At 43.9% G+C, this 16129-nt stretch overlaps 1 protein-coding gene across 1 annotated transcript in view; it reads left to right on the forward strand.

The window, feature by feature from the left end:
• Positions 1-6107: 6107 nt before the first annotated feature.
• SPMIP2 (sperm microtubule inner protein 2) overlaps positions 6108-16129 on the forward strand; it is a 58091-nt gene continuing 48069 nt past the window's right edge. The window contains exons 1-2 of the mRNA XM_090034514.1: positions 6108-6160; positions 7079-7319. Of these exons, the coding sequence (XP_089890640.1) occupies positions 6108-6160; positions 7079-7319 (294 nt within the window). The remainder of the gene's footprint in view (positions 6161-7078; positions 7320-16129) is intronic.

Raw genomic sequence — 16129 nt, forward strand, 5'->3', positions numbered from 1 at the left:
AGGGAAAGGGATCTTTTCATCCCAACCATCTTTAATCCTGTAAAGTTGTGATGATTTTGTTCACAGGCTAGTAGCACAGTAAATGATTACTGTCAGGCAATTTTGATACAAGGGTAATAGTCAAGGTTATTTTTAAAGCATCAAAGACAGCTTAATCACAGCTTTAGTCCAGCTTAATGTGCATGTTTGCTTTTAGTGACACAGTGCAATGAAGTGCAAGTAAAGTGTGAAATAAACTTCACATCATAATTTGCTGGGTGCTATTGCTTTTAACTGTATAATGCAGATTTAGAGCCTAGTGAATTTATTCAAGATTAACATAATATTCATATGCATTATACAGTGCTTAGTATAAAATATGAAAATCCTTATTTCAGTTTTCTAATACTCTAGCTGGATTTACTACTGCTGTTCAGTTTCATGTGATTTCAAGGCTATGTGATTAACTTAAAATAGAGGTGGTTAGCCATGGTAGTCGGAAATCAGACAGACTCCCCTGCCTTCTGACTAAAAATAAGTCACCTTAAAATGGTAAAACAAACAGAAATTATTTCTACAGTAAATTGTCTATTTCTGATCTAAAAAATATCTCCTGGCATCATATTGGTATGATCTAATTTTAAAAATGACATGCCCATACACCTCCACAGCTATGTTACAGGAATTCTGATTGTTCAACTGTTATGTCTCCTGACGTGACTGACAGCCCAAAGGTCAAAGTTATCCCTCAAATGGACTTAGAAGCTGTTTTGTCAGGAAGCAAGGAAGATAAACCAGAGCAACTGTACAATAAAACTGACCTAACATGACTCCTTCATTCTTGTACTATATCATTCCAGCCTCTGTTGTGGAGGGCCTTGGCGTCTGCTTGAGGGACTGCTGGCAGGTGGTTGAATACTAAAGTTAACTTCTACTTCTCCATTTCCTCTGCTTTGTTCAAGCCCCAGGCTCTGGCAAGGTTTTGAGAATCAGGTTGATGGGGAAAGCTCAAGAAAATAAAAACAGCAGTAAAAAGACATCATAGTGCACCCGTGGGCACAGACAGATCTGAGAGGCAGTTATCGATCTTAAATATGTGGCACTTCACCGTTGTATCTGAGTGCCCCACACTGTCTTCATGTATTTATTCTCAAAAACATCCTCATTCTCTTGTGAGGTAGGCAAATGCTATGGTTTCCATTTTACAGATGGAAACTGAGGTATAGAGAAACTGATTGACTTGTCCAAGGTCCAAAGGAAGTTTATGGAAGTGCCAAGAATTGAGCATATCCTAAAATGACTCTGGAATTATACTCTTAGCTTTGGAGGAAAACTAACAATAAAAAAGTAATTACAAAGGATTATCAGGTTTAACTGGTGTACACAGGTACAGACTGTAGTGATCTATAACACAGTAAAGTTTCTATTAGACATTAACTTTTCAGTGTCTGTCAATTCCTAGCATCACAAATTAATTTTAAAGAAGTAATGCAGTTATAAGAATGTGTTCATTATTTTAAGGAAAGAATGAGCAGTAGGCAGTTTTATCATTAGTTTTCTGTACCTGGGCATGAGGCCCAGTTTTCTGAGCTGTTGAGCTCCTTTGTCAACTCTTATTGAAGTCAACAGGTATTGTCAGGAATATTAGCAGGGCTTGTCCACACCTCAAAGTTGTTTCTGATTAAGCCTGGATGTGTGATAACTATTCCTGAATAATACCATGTGTGGACACACTTATTCTGGAATGAGAGATCCTTGTTCCAGCTAAACAGAAACCAGGTACTCTTATTTCAGACTAAAAGCATTCGCACATGGAATTAATCAAAAATAGCTCATCAGAACACCTCCTTTGGTAAGTTATGGGGTTGGACATATAGAGCGGGTCCCCACGGGCAGTGCCACAAACTGAACACGGGGAATGTCAAATGTGCACTGCGCTTGCAGTGTGGTGGTGAAAATTGCTACAGGGAAATCCCAGCAGCAAAAAAAAAAGTGCCAGAACAAAAAGTGGCTCAATGGATGCAAAGCAACATGTGCTAGCACAAACAGAGGCTAGGCCATCCAGAGCAATGCTCTGGCTAGGCCTCTGTGCTGCCCCTGCTGCTCCAGCAAACCACCAGACCACCAGGTGCTAGCCCCAGCCTCCCCTACCCCTACCCATGTGCTGAAGCATACATACAGGGGCATACAATGAGGAACAAAGCAGTGGCACAAATTTGTGCCGCTGCTATTTGTGCCTCTATAGGTGGCACCCCTGCACGTGGGGACCCACCCACACTGTTTAACAAACCAGGTTAAAAAGAGTCACCACAGAACTGACATTTCTGACCCAGTTAATCACTTTGCCAACAAACAAAAGAAAAGCAAATCCTCAGCAGCATTAAATAACTAATTATTTCCAAAGGAACTTTGCCAGCTGCTTCAAAACTGAGACGCCCCATTCCCCCTTTGTCATTCTGGGGATGTACCGTTATTTCCTATCCAAAAAGCCAATCAAACAAATGTATCTTTCATTGTGCCTAGTAGGTCACAGCATTGGGCTATTTTGGAACACGTTCCAGAGATGTCAGATCCCCACAGGGAATGTACTGCCGACAGTTTCCTCTCATTTATAACAAGGGGGATCTTGCTCAAGTGCCTCTGCTGATCACAGCTGGAGCAATATGACAGGAGGATATTCCCTCAGGATTCAGCATGAAGGCTTTTGCAGAGTGAAAGACACAATCCATCTGCTTTCTCACTCGCACAGAGTTTACAATTGCTCGTACCTTGGCTATTATTTTCCTCATTCTAAAAGGAAAGATTGAAAGTACAACTTTTGCTTTATGATAAACGAATATGTTCATTACAATGAATGAATCTTACAGTAACAAGCAACATTTATACCAATGGAATTTCAATGGATTATTTAACGAAACTGATTCCTCTGAAATCTAGACAACAAAACTGTAATTGGGAAAAAAATACTTTTTAAGCTGAAATGTTTAATGGAGTACTAATATCATTGGCAGAGTTGACAAACAAGAACAAAGCCAAAAAAAAAATATTAGGGACTCAACACACGATAGCTGGAAATTAATTCTCTAAGATAGGGGCATCCATTTCTGTTGTATTATATTATGACAATTAAACTCCAGTAGATAATATCACGTTTTCTCACTTATTGCCCTCTCTACTTATAGCCATACCTGAATCACATGCTAAAATGTTCCGTCCTATCATAAAGTTCTTCCCATTTTACTCTCTTTTATTTCCCTTCATCCTTCCTCAATTCCTTCCTCTTCCTTTACTGTACTTCTTTGAGACCACTTAGAGGCCTAAACTTAATTATATTAACCATATCTAAGTACAAAGACAGAAAGACCCAACAAACAATTTTTCAGTTATTGTATTTCCTTCTGATGCAGCTATCCTCTGAAACATTGATACTATGTGAACATCATAGTGGTGTGGGTTCCCAAAGCTGGTTAAACAGTCCCACACTGCAAGTGATTAAACCATATTTTGGAAAGTGCTCTTCAAATAGTCCTATTACCTGCTAAAGAATGTGGCTAAAATAATATGATTAGGTCCCATCTACTGTAGATAGCTATGCCCTATTTTAATCGACCATGAGGCAGAACCAGCCTAATGACCCTTCAAAGGCACAAAGAACCATCAGCATTTGGGACTTTTAAATATACTAGTATTGATCTCAGCTTGCAATTTTTTATTATTATGTATGTTTCTAGCTCCTCTTGTTGCAAGGATAATCTTCTAAATACAAGAATATCTAACACTTTGTTTCAAATATGTATTTCAAAAACAGTTTATTTTTCCCAATTTGAGAGATGGTGATAATCTCCACAATAACAATCTGAGGAACAAAGAGTCTAAGTGACTTTCTAAAGCACATGCAGAGCCTCAGGGCCCACCTCCAGGGGGAAGTGGACAAAATATGAATTTACAGCTTGGCGGTTACACTGTGATTCACTCTGTACATGGACACTCTGAGATCACAGTAAAAATAAGGAAAAGTACCCCACTTTTAAGTTGGAGTAAGACAGCAGTAAGTGTACACTGGGTGCATCTACATGTTCATTACTGCACCATAGTTACTGCACATTAAGTTTAATGCTTGGGTAACTGTAACAGGGCTCCAGGGTGCCTGCTACTCGATAATGGTGTGTAGCAGGGCACTAAGGAGCCTGCTACTGATAATGGTGATGTTAGAAATGGAATATTGTTAGAAATGGAGTATTGTTAGAAATGCACAGCTTGCATCTAGCGCCTGATAAGGAAGAAACACTGCCAAGGACTTTTCTCCTTGCCCAGCCTTGCCACAACTCTTCTTATACTAAATCACAGACACTACCCCAGCTTCTCCTAGCCTTTCTCATGCAGATTACAGAAGCTGGAATTCAGCTGACTGTGTCCTTGAAGGGGGGGGGGTTTAAACTCTTGGTGACCTATAGAACTTTCTGAGCATGCTCAATTAGCTGATGCATATTTACTTCTCCGCCCTGCATACTTAAGTAGTTAATTATAATGTACATGCAATGGATGTAGTGATATAACCACATATATGTTTGTATGAAATGAAAATGAGCTGTAAGAGTTCCTGTTTCTGCACACGTGCCCAGGAGGAAAAAGATAAATACAGCCTGCAAAAATTCCTTGATGGATTCAGAGTAATCTGAGTCTTTGATTCTGCTCTGACCCTATTTGCAAATACACCTTTTGTGCCATCTGATGCATGTGTGTCTGTGATTTTAGTGGCCTCCAAGAAACGGACCACAATTTTTTGCAACAGTGATATAGGCTTAGCTGCCACTCAATAGGGCAGCACAGTTGTGAGTTGCCAAAGCAACTAATTGGGTCAGCTGACCGCCAGGGGGCAGGGCCTGGCCTTCATAAATACAGAAGGCTGAGGCCAGAGCCAGTTCCCCTCTGGCAGCCTGGACAGCAGGAAGTTCTGCTGTAAAGCAGAGCAGAGCAGACCGACCACCCAAGCGTGGGTATTATGATACACAGTGGAGAGAACCCTGACGGGGAGACGGAAAGTAGCCAGGGTGGCGTTGAACGGAGGTTATAGCCAGAAGGCTTATTTTGTGTTTCAGCCAGCAGGCTTATGGTCTTGAGTTTCTGTTTGAGTTGTTTGAGCAACACCGGAGGACTGGGCGAGGCTGTAGGGGTGGAGGAGGCCTCAAGGGATCTCCTCAGTAGAAGGGGGGGTTTCTAGTGCTGCAGGAGGTGCTGCGTTTGGGGTGTCCTGACCCCGGCCCAGTGTGGGCAGCTTCGGGAAGGGTTTAGTGTCGTGCGTAGGCAGAAGCCCAGTGGGGTGTAGGCCCAAGAAGGTGGGTCTGAGCTAGTGGGGAATCCTGACTCCAACCCAGCAGGGGCGATATCAGGACGAGCCCCAATTAGGAAGAGCCCCAGTGGGGCATAGGCCCGAGAAGGCGGGTCTGGGGGCCAGGTGAGGCTAAGGCCACCTGAGCCCCAACCTTGGGAAGCCCAAGTCGGGCATAGAAGGCCCCAGCGCGGGCGGGCCCCAGTGCAGGCAAGCACGGGAAGTGCGAGCAAGGCCCCAGTAAGGGCAAGGAGCGCGGGAAGCATGAGTGAAGCCCCAGTGAGGGCAGGACCGTGAGAAGTGTGGGAGACGAGGCCCAAGTGTGTGTGAGACCGCAGGAAACACGAGGCACAGGCCTGAGTGCGGGTGACTGCGGGAAGTACGGGAGGTAGGCCCGAGTTGGGCACTGCCTGTAATTGAGAAGTCCTGAGAGGGGAATAAGCCCGGTGAGGGCAGTGGGCGCAGTCGGAGAGGAGCCCCCAAGAGCGGGCGCAGTCGGAGAGGAGCCCCCAAGAGCAGGCGCGTATATTGAGCAGGCCTGGGAGAGGGGGCAAGCATATCAAGTAGGCCCCAGGAGAGGACCAGCACAGGAAATAGAACGGAACCCCGGTATAGCAAGACCAGCCCCATGCCAAGGAGGGCAGGAAGGCAGCCTCCCATTAATAATATAAGATCAAAGATGTGGTGGGCGAGCTAGAGGGTGCATTCATGACCCAGGTTGGCACAGTAGGCAAGGGCACTAGGGGAGGTCACGGCACCCCTAGGGACAGTGTTGCCACAGTAACCAAGTACTAATTCAATGCACACTAGCTCATACTACCATGCAGTAGCACTGGCGCAAGGTTTTTTAGTGATGCTTACTTAGCAGTAGCCTAATAACATTGAGCACTAGTGTATTAGCATCGGTTTTGCCCAGCATGCTACTGTGCAGTGTTATTAGGCTAATGTGCAGTAAGCATCTCGTGTAGATGTGCCCATGGAGACAGATCACATAGGGAATGAATGTGGAATAATCACTAATGGTCTGTAAATTCATACTTCAGCATACTTCTCTCCCCCTCACCCAGCCTGTCTCTCACCCACTAACTCCTCAATCTACATCTTCACTGACTGCCTGTCTTGCATGCACACCAGACCCACCTCTGGCTTCTTTACTTTTCATTCCATCCAGGAAGAGCACATACCAACTGCTGAAACTTCCTCAGCCTGACAAAGGGTTTTTGAACCAAAAAGCTTGCTTTAAAAATGTTTTTTTCCAGCTGTTTAAGTTGGTCTTATAAAGGATATCAGATTCACCCAAAGAACCTTGTCTGCCTACTTCCGCATAATACACATTAACTTCCCAGTAGGGACAAGCACACAGCAGTCAAGCAGTTCACTGCTGTAGTCCCTATTCATCAAGCTAGACATTTTGCTACAGTAACTTTTCCTAATATTTATAAATGATTCCCAGCTGTCCCCCTCAGCTGCCCAAAATAGCATTTGGGACCTAACGTATGACACAAGAGTAAGAAGCAAAAGCTGAAAAAGAGAGGGGGAGAATAGAGACCCCAGGAGCAATAGGGAGTGTGACAGTGAGGTAGGAGCGGAGGGGCAGTGCATTATTGTCTCACAGGCCACGTGCCTTTGAGGCATGGGCACCCCTGATTTTTAAAATTGCTGCATTAAAGTAAATTCAAAGAAACCAAGGCTGGAACAAAGCATGTTGAAATAGGCTAGTAAACAAGGTAAGCCTTGTACTTTTTATAACCACATTTTTAATTCTCTTTGTTTCCAAGGCCCAGATGCTCTATGGGATTACAGGACAAAGCAACCTGATTATACACGCTACATAGGAGCAACATCTCCAGCACTAGAAGGCACGAGTGATCTTGATTATCTATTGCGGCCGTCTTTGCACAATCCTACTGTTCCAGCCCACAGACACTGCTATGCTGGAGAAATTGGTTGGGGCGTAAGAGAATTCAGTCATCTCGGCAAGAGAAATCTTCTCAGTGGCATGCAGATTACGGTACCTTAAATTTGTATCAATACTTCAGAAATGCAGACATCATAAGAGTGTCCTGTTCTGTGTGGTTTCACACTTGGTTTATAGAGCAACAGTTAATCAGAGAATGAAAAAATGTATTTGTTTGACTGAAAACTGCCCTGAGCATTTTAATCAGCTATGCACAAATATATTCAAAATATCATATTTGAGTAATACAAAACATTCATACCTCTTATTTCACATTAAAAAAGTAAAATGGGAAATCATGTTATGAAGATATGTATTTAAACAAACGGCTTTTAAACACACAATGCAGATGTGTGTTTAAAAGCTGTGCAAAATATTAACTTCTTCATTCAAACACACTCTTGAACAGAGCATTTCATAGTTTCATAGTTAGTAGGGTTCGAAGGGACCTGAGCAGATCATCGAGTCTGACCCCCTGCCATGGCAGGACAGAGTACTGGGGTCAAACGACCCCAGCAAGGTGTACATCTAGCCTCCTCTTAAAGACCCCCAGGGTAGAAGCCAGCACCACTTTGCTTGGAAGTTGGTTCCAGATCCTAGCCACCCTGACTGTGAAGTAGCACCTCCTGATGTCTAGTCTGAATCTACCCTCTGCCAGCTTGTGACCATTATTTCTTGTCACTCCAGGGAGTGCTCGGGGGAACAGGGACTCCCCCCATGCCTGCTGCCCCCCCTGACTAGTTTGTAAATGGCCACTAGATCCCCTCCTCAGCCTTCGCTTGTGAAGGCTAAACAGGTTCAGGTCCCGAAGCCTCTCCTCATAGGGCCTGCCCTGCTGCCCCCTGATCATGCGAGTGGCCCTCCTCTGGACCCTCTCCATGCTGTCCACATCCCTCCTGAAGTGCGGCACCCAGAACTGGACGCAGTACTCCAACTGCAGCCTGACCAGTGCCCCATAGAGGGGGAACATCACCTCCTTGGACCTGCTTCAGATGCATCTGTGGATGCAGGACAAGGTGGGGTTGGCCTTTCTGACTGCATCCCCACGCTGCCGGCCCATGTTCATCTTGGCATGAATAGTGATTCCAAGATCCTTTTCTGCCTCTGCACTGATGAGAAGGGAGTTCCCCAGCCTGTAGGTATGCTGCTGGTTCTTCCTCCCCAGGTGCATCACCTTGCACTTGTCAGTGTTGAATCCCATCCTGTTCTCATCCGCCCACCCCTGTAACCTGTCTAGGTCTGGTTGCAGCCTATTCCTTCCTTCCGGCATGCCCACATCCCCCCACATCTTAGTGTCATCAGCAAATTTGAACAGGGTGCTTTTTACCCCCTTGTCCAAGTCACTGAAGAAGATGTTGAACAGTGTGGGCCGGAGGACAGAGCCCTGGGGAACCTCACTGCTCACATCCCTCTAGGTCGAAAATGACCCATCCACTACCACTCTCTGGGTGTGACCCTCCAGCCAGTTGGCGACCCATCTGACTGCGTAGATGTCGACACCACAGTCCCCCAGTTTTTTAATGAGAACGGGGTGAGACACAATGTCAAGGGCCTTCCTAAAGTCAAGAAATACTACTTCTACTACTACCCCTGCATCTAAGGATTTGGTGACCTGGTCATAGAAGGCCACCAGGCTGGTCTGACAGGACCTGCCTCTAATGAACCCGTGTTGGTTCCCCCTAAGCAAAACCTCCCCCGCTGGCCCCTTGTGGACATGCACCAGGATAATTCTCTCAAAAAGCTTACCCACGATTGAGGTAAAACTAACTGGCCTATAGTTTCCTGGGTCATCCTTCTTCCCTTTTTTGAAAATGGGAACCACGTTGGCACTCTTCCAGTCCTCTGGTGCCACACCAGAGCACTACAAGTGCTCGTAAAGCCATGCCAGGGATCCCACAATGACCTCAGCTAATTCCTTCAGCACTCTGGGGTGGAGATCATCAGGACCAGCTGATTTAAACTCATCCAATCCCTCCAGAAGTCCCCTGACTAGATCCTTACTGACCCTTGGCCTAGCTGCACCTCCCCTGGGGCCTGAAGCGGTCCCGGTGCGGGGGCTGATCCAGTCCTTGCTCAGGAAAATGGAGAAAGAAATTGTTCAATAGGTTAGCTTTGTTGTCTGGTGCGATGACCAGATTTCCTAGCATGTCTTGCAGGGGCCCCCCGTTACCCAGTACCTTCTTTTTGCCCCCTATGTATTTAAAAAAGGACTTCTTGTTCTCCTTGATCCAGGAAGCTAGTCCCAGTTCCATCTCTGCCTTGGCCTTCCTGACTGTCCCCCTGCATCCCCAAGCAACTGCAGTATAGTCCTCCCTGGTGATGGCCCCTCCCTTCCTTTGGGTGTACACCTCCTTTTTAGCTAGGAGACATTCCTGGATGCTTTTGGTGAGCCATGGGGGCTTTTGTGCCCTCCTGCCCCCTTTGATCTGAGTTAGGGTTACCTCCCTTTGGGCTTGAAGGATTGTCTCCTTAAGGAACGACCACTCTTTTTGGACACCCGATTCCCCTCCCCTCCAGGATCTCAGTGCCTCCCCGACTATTCTCCTTAGCTCATTGAAGTCCACCCTCCTGAAGTCTAGGGCTGCTGCCTTGCTGCAGGCCTTTGCCATCTTGCGCTGGATGGTGAATTCCAGCAATTGATGATTGCTGTCACCCAGGTGGTTGAGCACCCGCAGCTTCCTCACCAGATCATCGCCCCTGGCCAGCACCAGAACAGGGCGTCTCTTGGTACAGTGTCTTTGCAAACATCAGCTCAAGCTCATAATGCCTAGGGAAAATACTCTCAGAAAGTGATTGCCTGTAGTTAGACATCTGATGAAATGAGCTGTTGCTTATGAAACTTGTGCATCTCCAATTCAGGCCAGGTACAGACATTACACTTTTACTGGTATAAGTGATCAGAAACTGGTCTATACCCATAACAGAACAGAAGTTCAGAAAACATAGACTGGTTTAAAAATGGCAGAACCTGGTCTAAGATTACCGCCCCCCTCCCTCAAAGGGCGAACATGTGTTCTGTTGCGTACCGATCTAACCTATGCCACTTACAGAAAACTGCAAAACTTAGATTGATTCTACCTCAGCCTTTTTGAATGTCTTACCTAGCCTCACTTAGTTTATAAGGTTTACCTCTATCTTGCCTTCTTCCTGATTTCAGACTAATGCAGCTGACTACCTCTCTTAGTTTATATATGATTATAAAAAAGGCATGTATTTATTGAATAGGTCCATGCTTAGTACTAGATAAACACATAAGAATAATAGCTCCCATCTTGAAAGAGGCCTTTTAAATATCTAATGTATTTCACACAATTTATAAAAGTTTTCATATAATGGCTAGGGACAGAAGCTCCACATAAACCTGTTTAAGTGATCAGAAACTGGTTTCAACCTGTAACAGAACAGATGTTCAGTGCACATAAACCAGTTTGAAAATGGCTGAAAACAGTTTTAGATAAACCTGGTTGAATGTGGTATCAGACTTAACTGATTTGGGTCAAACCAGTGTATGCAATGTCTGTCCCAGACCCCTTGCTGGTTCAAATTAAATCAGACTCCCCTAGCATGCCAGCATGGTCTCTGGGCTGGGTGGGGCTCTCTGCTCCACAGCAGGACTGGCCCCTCCCCTCTGCTACCTGACTGCAGCTCTGGTAGAGACTGCAGGCATCTGTCTGGCATTCCCTTGCTAAGCAGGAATTGCCCCTCCCCTCTGCCTTACACAGACACCACTTAGCATTAGCTAGCAAACCACTTGCCAGCTATGACCCATGCTGTGCTAGATAGGATAAAGGCAGAATTAACAGGTAGCTGGTAATGCCCTTCTGTTGTTTTCTTAATGGAGTGATAAACACTGAGTTAGGGATGATAAACACTGTGTTATCAATTCCCTGCTGGGCTGGTGTGGTGTAATCAGAGCATCCTGCCCAGGCCTCGCCACCCCCCACTCAGCTCAGCACTGTGGAAGGAAGGGAGGGCTGCTCTAGTGCCCCCCGGCTTCTAGCCTGTGCCACTGCAGGCATGTGCCTGCATGTCTGGGATATCTGTGCAGTTACAGACTGATTTATCCTAGCCAGGTTAGACTAACCAGCAAAGACTGAATCAATTCAGGCTGTCTGTCCCTAGCCAATATGTTTTCACCCCAAATAAACAAATTACTAAAGAAAAAAAAATCAGCATGAACAAACAAACCCAGACAATCAACGAACAGATAATTAAATAATAGCAAACAACTAGGAATTAAACAAACCCAGACAATTAATTCTGAATGCATGCATTCTCTGCCTGACCATGGAGCCCCTGGTGATCTCCTCCCTCTCCTGACACAATACCTCTTTCCACTGCTACCCTGTGAAAGAAAGCAGAAATGAGGAGCAAAGGAGCCTAGCTGGTTCTTTTTTCAACCAACATCCTGTGAAGAAAAGCAGGAAAGAGACAGCTTTCCTGGTTCTATCCTTTTCCCACCTAAATGAAAAGGAGGAAGGGCTGGTCCCTCTAACTTTTATCCCTCTTCCCTCACCAGTGTCCCAGTGCAGAAGTATACTCAACAGACCAGAGTATAAATAACAGCTGCTGAAAGTATAACAATAGATTATTCCCTTGGTAGATTGGGAGAAATTGTTTGGCTGAGTCCACTAACCCTGGAAGCCTGAGGCAGTTATGGAACACTTCAAAAGGAGCCAAAGTTTTGGTACCAAAATGTTAAATCTTTAGTTTCCATGGGCTGTTCCTCTATTGCTAGAATGCAGGGAACTAAGGGTTTATCTGCATCACCTCCAGGCCATGTCTCACACTGCTACCAAGCAGCACACCCCCTGCTCTTGCGCCAGCCCAGCAACCTGAGAAATGAAACAGTGGAGCTGCCTGAGTGCAGTCAGGAGCACATGCACCAGCACTGCTCTCACCCTGTCTGTGCACATTCAGAGCTACTCCCTCAGGTGGTTACACTGCTTTTTGGTACCTGGTAAATGCTGAGCAGGAGCAAGGGGGCAAGGCCTGCTTTTTAGGGGCAGTCCCAGGTATAGCACAGAAGCAGTGGATAAACTTGCAAAGGCTGCTGCACTTGAGGATTATGCAAGCCAAATTTGGCCTTGTAGACATCCCTCCAGCACCACTGTAGCACACTTTCTAAATCGACTCTGAACCTTAACTAATTACATTGCTAGAAAATCTGAACAGGTGTATGCACTGGGGCAGAATATTGACAAATGTGTCCTGTTTCTTTATTCAGGTGTTAGGTTCTGCTTAAATGATACTGGCACAAGATAAAAGTTTTGTGATGACACAAACAAGGAGTATATATTTTACCAATTTATTCGCTAGTATCGAGTCCTTGGTGTTGGTGCTACCCTCCCAGAATTATAAAAACATAGGGCCTAACTCCCTTCACTTCTACAGTTTACTCATGTGATCCAATATTTAGCTGTTAAAAGATTCATTTTTATTTAAGAGCCCTGCTTGTAGGGAGTTATCTGCAGGTGTAGGAAAGGGTATGACCTATCTAGGGACAATATCATATGCATCTACTCAATTCAGCTTCTAATATCAGCAGAAGGAAGGAGTCCTAAGCCCACCTGGATATACCAGGTGCATAAAATGAACAATAGTGCACTCTGCCAGTCTGGTCATGAAGAAGCTGCAGAGGGTGATGTGAGCAGATTTTGAAGGAAGCTAGTGTTGGACTCAACACTCGAACCCTGCCCATCCCCTTCCATGCCTCTCTTTTCCTGTCTATGTGTATGGCAAAGACACAGCTAAATTTAGTCTGACAAATGCGACAGGTTGACTCCCTTATCAGATATCCATTAATAGGGTAGACATTCTAAGCTTAGAAATCAATGAACAACTGTTTTTCTTTTAACAGATTTCATATTTTACTCGATACTTTCAAGTGAGCTGTTTCTGGTACAAAAATGGTTTTGAACTGCTTTCTCCATATAGAATCAATAACACACTTGGATTCCAGGTCTCTCAAGCGCCTGAGAGTCTTCAAATAATTTTGGTTCTCACATTTCTGATCTGCAGATGTTGCTGTCAATACAGATTAAAATGAAAAAATCTTTAGCCTTTGCAGCAAAGTTATAACAGGAGTCTTTCAAACAGCTTCATTCAATTCAGATAGCTCTTTGTCTCATTGTTTTTCACATTAGTTTCATTATCACTTAGATATTATTTACTCTCCTTTTGTGTCATAGATGTTAAATCAGATACACTAACCAGGAGTTCACAAGACAGCAAGCTCTCTTAGATAAATATGTTTTCAGACAAATTGTACAAAGTGATAATATTAGACTCGTAATAGTTCTGCTGACATTAGCAACCTAATGTTTCTCACAGTGAAAGCATGTTGTGTTCTGAACAGTGGCTTTTGTACTTTCATCATTGATATGAGCCTTCAAGTTCATGTTCCTACCACCTTCTTTGCATCAGAAAAGTCTTCCTAATATATAGGCAAAAATTTCTGGGGGACAGCTCTGTAGATTCTGTTTTTCACACGTGAGTTCTTAGCAGACAGATGCTGCTAAAATGGTCTTCTAAAGCAACAAACTCTTCAAGACAAGGAATGCAAGTAGTGTCCTTGTAACAGAGTTGTAGTAAACACCAAAGGGATTCTTGCATCAGGATGATGGATGCATACAGATCTAGTGGCTCCGTGGCCCCCTAGTTAAGCTCTGTACTTTTCTGTTTGGCTGATGAATCCAAAAGATTGGGGAAAAATATTTATTTTGGGTCAATTTCCTCCCTCACCCTCCCTCCGTGGACACATTAACATGCCCTTGTGGGTTTAAAAAGCATTGTTTGAGCTGAAATGAAACATTTCAAAACAAAACACAATAGAAATGTTTAGTTTTGAAAATGTCGACACGGAATGTTTCAACTTTGAATTTTTTCAGCCTGAACGATATAACCCAGATTAGCTAATAGTTTTGGTGTCCCCTTCAAAAACCTACATTTTTCAGCTAATAAGATAATTGCCTGATCACACATATACCTATTTCCACTGCCTGGGGAGTGGAGGGTTAGTAAAAATGCTACAGACCACTTAAAAATCTCAGATAGAACTTAAGAGAAACACAAGGCAGATATACTTGTCTACAAAGGAACGAATTTCACTCAAGCGGATCATGGCTGCTGCACCATGTTACTATACAAGAAACTTACCCTGATTGTGCAGGCATGGATAAACTAAACTATAGGAAACTGTCTTTCTTTGTTTGGTGAAATGTCACATAAATTTGCAATGCTGAACAAATGATTAGTAGTAATAAGGGAAGTGACATGTAGTAGCAAAGATATTAGTCTTTTTCTTCTAAGGAAAAAGTTGTTGTGAAAAGGAGGGACCACAATGCAAAGTTCAGATTTTTAGATGTGTTTGGATATGCAACTTTATTTGGGCCCAATCTGAGAATTTTCTGGTCTGCCCACTGGCAATATATGTGGACTTTGGGCCTATATATATATACCCACAACTACAGCTTATTTCATGGGAGTTATTCTCCTTTTAAGTGAGAGAAGAACCAACCCCAAGTTTATGCTATTGTTCAATATAGCTCTCTAGCCTTCTGTCTTATTTGTTTGTTTGTTTTTAAGTTATTTTTTCCCTAATTATGCTCATTGCATAATTAGCAAGGTTCATAATATTTTTTTAAAGAAAGATGGAATAAGATTTTGATCAGGTACACCCAGGTGATGGCACCTGCTGCCCTTTTGAGAACTTTCACCAGGGTCTTAATATAGATGTTAATTCAAAATAACCTAAACTAATAAAAGAAAAAAATTAGAACTGACAAACACACAAATTTTAAAGGTCCTTAAGTTGCACCCTGAAGTGAACCAAACTCTGGCTCTGGTAGACAACTACAGGAAGCAAATTACTTCAGAGCTCTCACAGGACAAAATTCTACCCCTGGCCATCAAGGCCTGGAAGATCCCACACTTGCACTAACAGTACTTTTTACTTAAATATTACTAGTGTACCCCAAACACGAAGTAGTCACTGGCCATGTCTACATGAGAGGCTTGTTACTACTGCACAGTACTGTCGTGTGGCAATGAAGCGTGACAGTAGTAACAAGCTACTGTGCAATAGTAGCGAGCTACAGCACAGTCAGCATCTTGTAGCCACTGGTGTCCAAAATGTCCTAATCGAGACACATACATGCCTTAGATCACTTTCTAAACTGCAGCAGGTAAAGCAATCTAGTATCTTAAACGAAAAGTCCTTCAGGATAGGAATTGTTTCCTTTCAGTTTATACACTACTGGGGCCTGATTTCAGCTAGACTTTTGTACAGTACCATTTGCTGTTACTACGGTGATTATGGACCAGATCTTATTCCACCTAAGTGGAATTGGGCACTTGAGCCAGAGTTGGACTCAAACATTTGCATCCCGCCTGTCCCCTTCGCTATCTCTCTTTTCCTGTCTATGTGTATGGCAAAAAGGAAGCTAAATATAGTTTAACTAATCTAACAGGCTTACTCCCTTATCAGATATCCATGAATAGGGTGGACATTCCCTGGAAAAATGCCTCCCTTTGTAACAGTACATCATGTTAGGTTTAAGACTAATTCACAAGAAGCTATAAACAGGAGGAGAATCCATTCATCATTTTTGTGTCAGCTTCTTTTTCCTGGAGGGACCTCAGCTGATCTTCCAGAAGATGTTACACAAATTGCCAATTGCACAAATCACAAGCAAGACCTTATGAGGGAGGATAAAGCAAGATGCCATGTTTATTGATTAAGTGCTTAATATACACACACACACACCACATTCATACCCCAATGTCTGTCCTGGTATACCTTACCAGTCTTATCAGTGCTCAGATCAACTTAGTGGCCAGCCAAGTTGATCATGAGTAGAAGC

Source organism: Crocodylus siamensis, chromosome 2 (genome assembly GCF_052110815.1).
Source record: "Crocodylus siamensis isolate JL-2025a chromosome 2, ASM5211081v1, whole genome shotgun sequence".
Classification (NCBI taxonomy): Eukaryota; Metazoa; Chordata; order Crocodylia; family Crocodylidae; genus Crocodylus; species Crocodylus siamensis.